Source organism: Gossypium hirsutum, chromosome D02 (assembly GCF_007990345.1).
Source record: "Gossypium hirsutum isolate 1008001.06 chromosome D02, Gossypium_hirsutum_v2.1, whole genome shotgun sequence".
NCBI lineage: Eukaryota > Viridiplantae > Streptophyta > Magnoliopsida > Malvales > Malvaceae > Gossypium > Gossypium hirsutum.
The window spans coordinates 2,565,577-2,577,124 of record NC_053438.1 but is presented as its reverse complement, the minus strand read 5'-3'; the positions used below and the strand labels follow the sequence as shown (position 1 = coordinate 2,577,124).

At 31.3% G+C, this 11,548-nt stretch overlaps 1 protein-coding gene across 2 annotated transcripts; it reads left to right on the top strand.

Moving 5' to 3' along the window:
* Positions 1–6,451: 6,451 nt before the first annotated feature.
* Positions 6,452–9,643, top strand: LOC107934479 (uncharacterized). 2 transcript variants are annotated; one of them, XM_016866920.2, is made up of 7 exons: positions 6,452–7,088; positions 7,231–7,333; positions 7,426–8,042; positions 8,123–8,225; positions 8,354–8,958; positions 9,051–9,149; positions 9,229–9,643. In XM_016866920.2, the coding sequence occupies exons 1-7, from the start codon at positions 6,552–6,554 to the stop codon at positions 9,307–9,309; spliced, it is 2,145 nt and encodes a 714-aa protein (XP_016722409.1). In that variant the 5' UTR covers positions 6,452–6,551; the 3' UTR covers positions 9,310–9,643. The 2 variants fall into 2 exon arrangements, with proteins under 2 accessions (XP_016722409.1, XP_040943953.1); XM_041088019.1 differs by having other exon boundaries at positions 6,496–7,088; positions 8,354–8,955.
* The last annotated feature ends 1,905 nt before the right edge of the window (positions 9,644–11,548 follow it).

Below are 11,548 nucleotides of genomic sequence, written 5' to 3'. Positions count from 1 at the left end.
CTTTTTGTGTGTATGCACCAATATTTGGTAGATTTCTCAAATTACATGATAATATATATAATGAAATTTACATAAACTTGAGGTCTTTTGGATGCCAAATTAGTAGGGTTAAATCTGGCAAACATCTCCGCATTGTGTTCTATATTCTAAATTGATTCGTATATTTTAAAACGTTTCTAATTTAGTCATTAAAGTATTAGCATAATATAATTAGGTTTTTCTATCAGAATTGCCATTAGCTTGAGTGTTAAATTTTAACTCAAATATGGTGTGGGTCAAATTGTAAACATGAATTAAAAAGGAAGAAGAAATAATCTTCTTAAATTTTAATAATGCTGTTAGTTTCTTTTAACAAGTTAAATCCAAGTTGTTTGTACAATAAGTACACATATATTTACAATTTTATTCACGTGTTTTGAAAAATGCTTCACCTCATATCTAAACCGACATTTAAAGCTTAAATTAAAAACTAGATAAATGAAAGAACCTAATTGATATTATACTAATTATTATATACTTCTACTTTTGGTCGGCCCTTTTGCTAGAGAAGCCCATAAAATAGCTCAGCCTCCAAAATCTGAATTTCAGTCACTTTCAATTTAATTAACTTAGAGTGAGTTTGGATGAGCAGTAAAGTGCAACGCAGTGTGTTTAACTTACTTTTTGTCTCACGCTACAATATCTAATCTCACCGTCACCACTGTTTTTACACTAATCATAGGTAAACGCACCACCCATCTAAACTCACCCTTAAAAAACCCAAATAATCAAAGCTGGCAGTATTTTTCATACCATTAAACACAAATACTTATATGATTTAGACATATTTATTTTTTATATAAATAATAAAATTCTTTTAGTCTGAGTTTTTTTATGAAAACTTTCAAATTTTAAATAATTTTTTTACGTGAAAAAATTGATTGGGTCATTAAATTTTTAATAGTAGTGACATGGTAACTTGCGCGTACTTTATAAAAATTCAAAAAAATAAAAATAAAAATAAAAATAATATATTTTTTAAAAAATTATCCACATCAACAATGAAATACACATAGACTGTCATGTTAATATTGTTAAAATTTTAACAGATAACTCAGCTAAGGTCACAATAGAAAAAAGGGTAAATATTAGGGACTAAATTTGTGATTATCCCATGTAAATTTATTATTCTTGAAAAAACTACACCCAATCAATGACTTGCAGTTAAAGTTTTATTCTAAAATATTATCCAGTATTTTCCGTACGCGTAGACAAATTACATCAGCAATGCCTGCCGGCTATGAGAAAATTTAATTTAAGTCGGTTTACACTCAACTATATATATAGACCAAGTCTCCTTCGTTGTATACACGGAACATAATACAAACAACAATGGTGAAACCAACTTCTTCATGTAAACGCAGAAGAACCACCACCGGTTTCTCAGAGATAGAGATGGACGTAGCTTGCCAGCTGATGCAGCTTTGTAAACAATACATCAATGGTGACAAAGGGTCGAAGAAGACGAAAGCAAAAACCGATGAAAGCAGTCCGTGGGATCGATATCTTCCATTGGAGGATGAAGAAGAGGAGCATCTTCAGCCGAGGAAGAGGAGGTTTAAATCGATGGATTTCATTTACAGTTCTACCAAGCCTGTGATTATGCAGGACAAGAATGTAAAGAAGATGAAGATCATGATGTGTAATTAAATTAATCGGAAGTTCAAAGCTGGTTTAATGATCTGTTTGAATGCTTTGGTGCTGGTTTTGTTAGCACCTAGCTAATTTTTAGCAGGTTGTTTATTTTTAGGTTTTCTTGATTTGGCTTGGTTTACTTGTGCACCAAGATTTGTGTTTTTGCTTAAATTAAATGAGAAAGTGTAAAGGTATATATATTTGGGCATTAAGATTGGATTAATAACACATTTAGTCCTTAATACTTATATATTCTATCATTTTGATTTTGATTCTAAAAAATTAATAAATTTAACTCTTTATATTTATAAATTCTATCAAATTTATCCCCAAACTTTCTAATCAAACAGAGAACTTTCACATTTATTAATTATTTTATTTATGATTGAAATTGTCCAACATAACCCTTTTTTTATTTTTAAGAAGTCAGTGTTAGAAATTAACTAAACATCATTCAAAATAATAAAAAAAATATAAATTTTAAAAATATAATATACCCTAACCTTTTTTTGTTTATCTATTAATTATTTTATTTATGGATGAAGTAGGTGAATTGCATATCATATTAGACATTTTTTTGGGAAGAGAATAATAGCCTCGTGACAAGTGGTATAGAGCAACCCTTAATTGTTTGATTTCAAGCCAAGTGTTCTAAAGAAAGGTCTTGGACTATATAAGCATCTTTACTACACATCCTGTCACATATCTCCTTTTGAAAGAGAGTAATGATCCAGTGACACTAGCATGTAGCATGCTCGAAATGTGAAATCGCTCCTATCTACATTGCCAATCAATTAGAAGGTTATTATGTCTCTTAATGAGTAGACCGGGACCGACCCACACATTAAGATACAAAGGCAATAGCCAAAAAAGTGTCTAACTTTACCCATAAATATCACTTAATTAGTTAACCATTAGAAGGTAGAACTCTTCCTTATGCCAAAACTCTGTCAAAACATCCTCTAGAACGACTCTCCACATGATCATTGTCTTACCACCATGTGAGCCACGTTCATGTTCTCCTCTCTCCTTACATCAAAAAAATTAAAAATCTAACGTATATCACATTTAAACCGTTACGAGTCTAAAAGCCAATGAGATTTAAGAAATATAAATGGTAAGGATCCACATATGGAAATCCAACGAGGAAATCTTATTCATTATGACGGAATGCCTTAAAGCTTAGCCCAATAATGACTTGCTGTTAAAGTTTAGCTCTAAAATTTTATCCGGGACTTTCCCTACACGTAGACGCATTGCATAAGAATTCCCTGTCGGCTAGTAGAAAATTTAATTAAGTCGCTTTACGTTCACCTATATATAGACCAAGTCCCCTTCATCTCCATTAAAATACGAATTGCACAATAGAAGCAACGATGGCGAAACCCTCATCTCCTTGTAAACGCCAAAAACCCACCAGTTTCTCAGCGATAGAGATGGATGTAGCTCGTCAGCTGATGCAGCTTTGTAAACAATACATCAATGGCGACAAAGGGTCGAAGAAAACGAAAGAGAAAAGCAACCCATTGGAGATGGAGGAGGAAGAAGAGGAGCATCTTCAGCCAAGGAGAAGGAAGTTTAAATCGATTGATTTCATTTACAGTTCTACCAAGCCTTTGATTATAAAGGACCAGAATGTAAAGAATATGAAGATCAAGATGTGTAATTAAATGAATTGGTTTTCGTTTCTCTTTAATCCTCTTTTTTTGGGAGATTAAGCGAAAGTTCAAAGCTGGTTTTAATCTGTTTGAATGCTTGGCGCTGGTTTTGTTAGCACCTAGCTAAATTTTAGCAGGTTGTTCTTCTTGGTTTCCTTGGTTTGGCTTAGTTTACTTGTGCACCAATATTTATCATTAATTTCATTATAGGTTTTTATTATATTTGTTTTTTAGATAGAAACTACTCTCGACCCTTAAATAGAATGATAATACGTATTAGTACACTTAAAATCATAACCTCTTGAATCGACAATAATACCAATACTAGTTAAACTAACACTCAATTAGTAATTAAATTATAAACTTAAAATTTTCTTAAGAGTATGTACTTAATACATACTTAATACATGTGAAGTTTTAAATAAAAATAAATGAAATATTTATGAACTCTATGCATCTTTAGTAAATTCTTATAAAAAATAATAAATTATATTAAAAATTATAAAAAAATTGTATTTTTGTAAATATATAAGGTAGACGGGCAAATTTTATCTAGTGATAAAAAATTTTAATAGAAAAATCAATTTTTTTTACTTATAATAGATTGAAACTTGATGATTTAGGGTTTTTTTTTGGTTACCTTTACTTAATTAGGTTTATTTATATAAGGGTGAGTATTCGATCGAGTCGAATCTGAGTTAAAAAATTTTGAGTTAGTCGAGTTGATGAATTCTATTTTAGCAACCGAACTCAATTTGAATTTTTTCCGAATTGAATCAAGTAAAAAAAATTTAAGTTAAGTCGAGTTGAGTTAATGAATCCTATTATTTATACTCAATGTTATAGTTACATGGATCAATTATTTAACTAGTAGACAGAGTACAAGATTGATTAACTACATAAACAAATATAATAATTTTGCCTTTTAACTTAATTAGTAAATATTTATCAAAACTATATAGTTTTGCCTTTTAACTTAATGATTTTGACTTTTAACTTTAGAATAGGTAAACATTTATCAAAATGACGTAGTTTTGCCTTTATTTATTCAGATTTTCAGATAACTCGAATTGTGTAATTCATATTCGAGTTAAACTGAAAAACTTAATTTTTTTATTCGAGTTGATCTGAATAACTTGATTAACTCAAATAACTTTAACTATTTAATTCGAAATTTAAATTTTTTATCGAATTTTTCAAATCGAATCGAATTTTACTTACCCCTATATTTATAAACCGAGATAGGTAGATTTCAATCAAGTTCAAATAAGGCATCTTTGCTCATTCTATTTGCCTTAAGTTTGATTTGATTTGAGTGTAAGAGCTTACTATTTTACTCAAGGCAAGCATAAATAAAATTAAAATGATTGAAGCTCACCTTGGTTAGTCATATATTTAATTTATTTATTCTTCTATTTCTTACACGAGCCCTTTCTTCTATTATGTTTTTGGTTTCATTAAAGGGTAAAGGGAAAAGAAAGAGTACAAATGTAAATTATACAAAATGTTAGGGTTAACAACGATAGTAGTTCACATTGTAGATGGTACAAAAAGCCATTAAAATTATGGTGGTTCACATTATAAGTAATGCAAAGAGCTATTAAAGATGGTGGCTTATTTGATTTCGAAGGTTGTTTCTTCTTGGCAACTTTGTAAACAATACCTTCCTCTTCAGATTATGGATGTCTTCTTGCTCACTGGTAAACCAGTTATAGTAATCATAGATGTCTCAACCACCAATTCTTCCTTAATTATAAATTAATCGTGGGAATCGTCCAATGATGTACCCTTGCCGAACGAATAACCCTAGAAAGACACATTCACGATTTAGTCCGTCGACAACCTTGCAAACTGGAAGAACCTGACTCTAATTAACGATCTTAACCCCGTAGATCATTTAAATCAAATCACTTAATCTCATGGCATCACCCAATTACACTCCCAATCGAACCACGCCAACTTGTTCTTTGGTAAAGTAATTCCACGCGGAATTAATTGTACTAATTGTGTATCGTTCCCAACACTGTACAAAAAATCCTTCTTAAAACAACACTAAAAACAATAGTATGAGACCATCCTATCTATCTCTTGAACTGAAAAAAAAAAAAAGACTGAATGCCCAAATGAAAATGATTAAGTACAATTTTAGATCTCACAATTCAAATACCGAAATTTTATCGACCTTTAACTAGAAAATAATTTAGTTGCTTATGATAGAAAAATGAAAAAAGAATTTAAAAAGAAAATAAAGAAAAGAAAAAGCGAATTTTTTATTCCTTGCCCGAAATTCCGAAGCAAAAGTAGCGCCGTCATTCCCCTTTAAATTTCAGAAAATTAATTTTTAGTGTTCTAATCCTAAAATTAAAAAAAATTAAATATTTATCTAAACAAAATATAAAAGATTTAATAAATATAAGTACAAATAATATTTAGATAAAAATAATCTTAATTTTTTTTAAAAAAATCTTGTACGTCATATTGCTATCATGCCTAAATCATTACATTTTAAATTTACAATAGAAATTTAATAATAAGCACCAAAATTAATAATATGGTTTATCGAAATAAAGCACACAAATATATCGATTTAGTACTCTATTAATATTTTTATAAGTAATTTAAATAAAAATATTTTATTATTAAATAATAATTTAGGTACATTTAAGAAAAGTTAAAATTTTAATTATAATTTCATCATCTCTAAGTTTTTAAAATTTCGAAATATATATTTTGAGGATTAATTTTTCTCTTAATTTCTTAAAATAAGTTAACGTAGCTTAGTGTTTTTTAAACATGTGGGTGTATTGATATTATTAAATTTTTTTTTGAATGTGCAAAAATGTATTCAATTGTAAAATAAAAATAAATAAGCCAAATCAAATTATTTTGTATTATTCCATAAAATGCCACGTAATTTTTATTACCACCGGTTTAATCGAGTTGTAAGAAGTTTGATCTTAAAATAATATCGGGGGAATTTTATTTTTTGTTTAAGGATTTGATCCAACTCGAATTCGGACTGAGGAAAAAAATATAATGGGCTTTTTTTGAAAGCAAGTTCATAAATGGTAAGGCCCAAATCCATATTATTTCCCGCCAAGCTTAGCACACGTTTTCCCGCTCTGCAATCAAATACATTTTATCATCCCTCTTTTTCCCGCGAAACTCCATTAATCTCTTCATTCTAGCTCACAAGCACCGTTCCTCTGAGGGTTTACGATGGAGTACTCAAAGGGAATCTCTAAGAAACGGAAGCGGCCATCTCTTCATCCCTTAATGGGAACTATAACTCGTAGCAAATCCCAGATCCATATTCATCGCAACCGGTCGGGAAAATCCCGAACCCAGTCCGTCGGCGGAGGAAACCACCGACGTCCGCAACCCTTTCTCAAAAAACCCAAAAAAAGCTCACTGGCTGAAGATTCGTCGGTGGGGTACGATTTATCCATCAAAGATCTCCGGTTAAGACGGGTCTTCTCCCCTTCTTCTACTGATGGGGTAATTCCTAATTGTTTGGATGGTGCCGAGAATCTGGGGAAAAGTGAGGTTGCTGGGGATTGTTTGGCTGAAAAGAAAAAAGGTTGTGAAAATGGGGATTTTGAGGAATTTGGGCAATCTACCCCACCAGATGCTGAGATCCTTGGAGTTAAGCAAGAGTTTGAAAGAAACGGAAGTGAAGACATGAAGATACATGATGAATGCAAAGAAAAGGGGTTTAATGAAGACAGAAACGGCATCAATTGTTCAATAAAAACAGTAAGGTTTTAATTTTTTGTTTAAAGTAATGTCCTGGTTGGTACTTTTTTTGCTATATGTTGAAAATTATGTTCATCTTGTTCATAATTTGAGTTAATTAATCTGTTTTTAATGGCGGTTGTGTATGTGGGGTTTCGTGTAGGTTCGTAGACCATGTTCTCAAGAGAAGCTTTTCAAAACGCCAGGCTCGTTCAGTTATAGAAGATTGCTTCCTTATTTGATGGATATCAAAAAAGAATCTTCTGGTAATTCCTTACTTTGGTTTTGTTACCTTTTCAAGCTTTGGTTGCAAAAGGAACTATGGGATTATAACATTATTGCATATGATTCTTCACAGGGTCCCCAATAATGGGTCATTGTCAAAAAACTGAAAAGGATTTTGAAGAGAAGAGCATGGTGGGTTCAAATGTTGAAGAAGCATTGGGTGATAAATCTGCGGCGAGTGATTGCTTTTTGGAGGGTCATAATAGTGATTCTGTTAAGGAGTTGAATATGGTATTGGATGAATCTATGATGACACTTTTTAATGGAGAGGTTAAGAAATTTGAGTTGCAATGTGAAGACCCGAATTCGAATTGCTCTTCGGGTGGTGTTGTTTCTAGTGATGAAATGTTGGCAGATGATGATGATGATGATGTTGCAAAAATTAATGTTGAATCTTCTTGTGATGCTCAAAGTCTAGAAGTTTTGGACCAGACTTTGTCTATGGTTGAAAATAAGTGTGAAGCTGGTGATTATAATGAAGTTCCACCAAGTTCTAATGGTGATTTACAGCAGTCTGAGATTGAAGTAAATGATGGTGAAGCTGTGGAACAAATTGAAGACTTGAATGGACAATGTCTTCCAATGACTCGACTGGATTCTGACATGTTTAAATCCAAGACTGATGTTGAAAAGTCGATGAACGAAACCCCTAGTGATAAAAGCTTAGACACAAGTCCTAAGAACAAGTTGGTAAGATGCTATCAAGCTGCAAGTTTTTTCAACTATGGTAACTCATTTGCTAATAATATTGGCCTTGTGATGTTGAATAGGTTCCATATTCACGGTTGCATCCGAAGTTATCTAAAATACCTGGCTCATTCAGTTATAAAAGATTGCTTCCATTTTTGATAGACATAGCAAATGATTACTCCTGTGAGTTCTTTACTTCCTAGGCCGTCTCTTGCACATCCAATGCTTCTCACTTTCTCGTAATTCTATTGTTTTAAGAATCGATTGCGAGTCTTTTTGTAACCTTTTCACTTGTATGCTTGCTTTATCAGGTGTTCCTGGCAAAGATGCAGGCACCGGAGCTTCCAATTGCAAAAGTTCTCATGTAGAGCATAGTGACCGTATTAGGCTCACAGTGACTGCAGCTACTGCTATCGGTTTGCAACAGGAACAGGCAACACTTGGTAAAAATGCTGCATTGGATGCAAACCAGAGGCTAGAAGAAACGAACCCCGAACTTGTGGTTGAGCCACCATCCGTGTCATCTATCATCAGTGCTAAACCAGTGTCTTATCAGTTACCCTTAGAAACCGAAGGGGATGCCATAAAGTCTATTGTGAAATGTGCAAACCATGTAAATCAAATTGAAGCTGATAGCTTTGGAGAAGCCTCTATTACTCCAGCAATTCCTATTGTTGGTCTCAAAAAAGGAATTCTTAAAAGAAATCCTCCTGGTTGTAGAGGTATTTGTACTTGTCTGAACTGCTCTTCTTTTCGGCTTCACGCAGAGAGATCATTTGAATTCTCGAGAAATCAGATGCTAGATGCTGAAGAAGTGGCCTTAGATTTGATTAAAGAGTTGTCATTCCTACGGAATATTTTGGAAAAATCTGCTTTTGGTGCTGCTAAAGATCAGTCTACCATGTTAATCAATGTGGTGAATATGAAAAGAACTCTTGTCCATATACTTGGTTTAGACTAGACATAAGTATATAAATTTGTGCTAAATTTCCAACATGCTCAATTCAGGTTAAAGAAGCTTGTAAAAAGGCCTCCAAAGCTGAAGAAGTTGCGAAATCCCGTCTCGGCGAAATGAACTATGATCTAAACATCCATTGCAGAATGCCAGTAAGTATAGTTTGCACTTTGCTGTCCATAAGCATTTTGATCCATGCTTGCCTTACAATCTAAGTTCTTGTTCATGTAGTGTGGGCAGCGACCAAGAGTGAGATTCGCCAGTTATTTAGAAGAACAAGTCATTCCAATAGCCGATTCATCGAATAAATAGCTTCAAAGTCAGGGGAAACTATTGCAATGGCAGTTAGTGTGATTTCTTTGTGATTTTTGCTTTTCATAGTTAGCTATGAAGCAACGTTACTCCTGGTGTGAGTGTTAGATATGGGTATTTTCATGCATTCGAGTACACACATGGCTTTGAAGTCATCCTGTGATTGAACCAAGCATCCAATTTGAATGAGAGGAAAAATGAAGCAAAGAAAAAGAAAACTTGTGCATGTCAGTTATGATTGAATGATTGTTATGGAATTGGTTTTCACTTGTATTTCTATAGTTCTGTATATACTTATTATTATGTAAAAGAATGTGGATCTTCTTTGATTGCCTATCAATTATCTTTTGATGTCTCAAAATTATGATTATTAATCGATGGATAATTCATAAAGAAAATTTCTTTTTTGGTAATTGGATTAATCCCTTTGTGACATAAAAATGAATGACAGGCAAATTGGTTTGAAACAATGATTATTAACTGGGTTTTATTGCTTTAAAACAATGGGCAGCACCCAAAAATTGATTGGGAAAATAAGACTATTTTACATGGGAATAATATAATTGTTGGTGTTTGAACTTGGATCCCGTTAAGATTTAATGATATGATTAGTGTTATTAGAACATGGTTGAATTGATCTGTTGGATTAATTAGATCGAACATCGATTGTTGATATATTAGTTCGAACAAAGTGGTTGAATTAATTGAATTAAAAATCACTTTGAAACTAGGATAAAAATCAGTAATTGAACCAATTTAATAATTTTTTATTCTTTAAAAATTTTATGAATTTTTAATTATTTATTTAGTTATTGTTATATCTAACAATTGTATCACATCATTATTTAAAATTTTAATTTTCAAGTGATAATATGATATAATATTAACATATTATCAAATTTTTATATTTTTAAATTTAAGAATTAAAATGAATCTAATTATAAATTCAAGTACTAAAACGGACCCAAAAGATGACATTAAGGATTAGTTTTCAAGAATGATAAAACGGACCCAAAAAACAAGTAAAAGTATTATTGAGACCTTTGTACTAGGAGTTAGATTGTATTAGATAATAAATTAATTTTTATACTTTAGATCAAAGAACAAACTGATCATTATATTAAAAAATTCATCTATTTCTACTATTAAAAACCAGTCAACATATGTCAACATATAGAACACATGGCACCAATTTTTTCGTCAAAATACATAAAAACTTTAACAAAAAATTAATTTACTTTTTATTCTAATATATGAAAATTAATTAATTTATTTTCTAAAATAAGAGTAAAAATATAATTGATTTTATAACAAGACTTTAAAAAACTAAATTGGTATACAAAAATTTATAAAAAGAGTCACACCACCCCTTCTTCACGTGATGTGATGGCTATTTTTCTAGGCTTATCCTATAATTTTTGGACTGTAGCTGCAGTTTCACAGTCTGGAACTCGGTGAAGCCCCTTTCCTTATCATTTAATAATATCTTTATTTTTTTGGGATTAATTTCGAAATTTGACAATTTCTTTTTCAAAATTAGTCCTTGTATTTAGATTCTATTAAAATATAATACATAAGATTCTAACATATCATCAATTGGAAATTTTAGAGTGATAATGTGTATGATATTAGAGTGACATGCCATTTCAAAAATCAAATTAAAAAAATCGTCCAAAATAGGAAATTAATGATCAAGGATCAAGATGAAGAAAGTATTAAATTTAGAGACTAAATGATAATTTACCCCTAATTTAATAATAATAAAGTTGGTGAAAACTGGTGCATGCATTGCATCGTGATCCTATTTCACTTCCCTCAGGACAGGAAAGCCTTATCCTTTGACACACATAAAAACAAAAGCTCTTTAGTTCCATAAATTTGCCCCATAATTCGTACGACCTTCTGCCCCATAATTACTAAGAAAAAAAATTATATTATTATTAAATAAAAAATCTTGGTACTCATTTTTAAAATTTGTCATTAATTCCCACTTGCTGATATAAAGATTATTGAATTACATTTATTGTTCCAACAAGAAATCGAAACCAGAAATCAACTTAAAAATTGGTAAAATTAAAATTTAGATTAAAAAAGTGGAGTTTCTTTTTTCCTTCCTAAAGCATTTCAATCTACATTTCAGTCGGCTATTAATGTTTTTAGATTACAATCCGGATGCATCTGGCTCGTGTTTATGAGGCGAGGCGATTGTGTTGAGCAAATTTGAGAATATGATTATTGT

Bases quoted from the DNA above. Each gene is read 5' to 3' on its own strand.
- LOC107934479 (XM_016866920.2), top strand. From the start codon at position 6,552: ATGGAGTACTCAAAGGGAATCTCTAAGAAACGGAAGCGGCCATCTCTT. The intron at 8,043-8,122 runs GTAAGATGCTAT...GATGTTGAATAG, and splicing joins CAAGTCCTAAGAACAAGTTG to GTTCCATATTCACGGTTGCA. The intron at 8,226-8,353 runs GTGAGTTCTTTA...TTGCTTTATCAG, and splicing joins CATAGCAAATGATTACTCCT to GTGTTCCTGGCAAAGATGCA.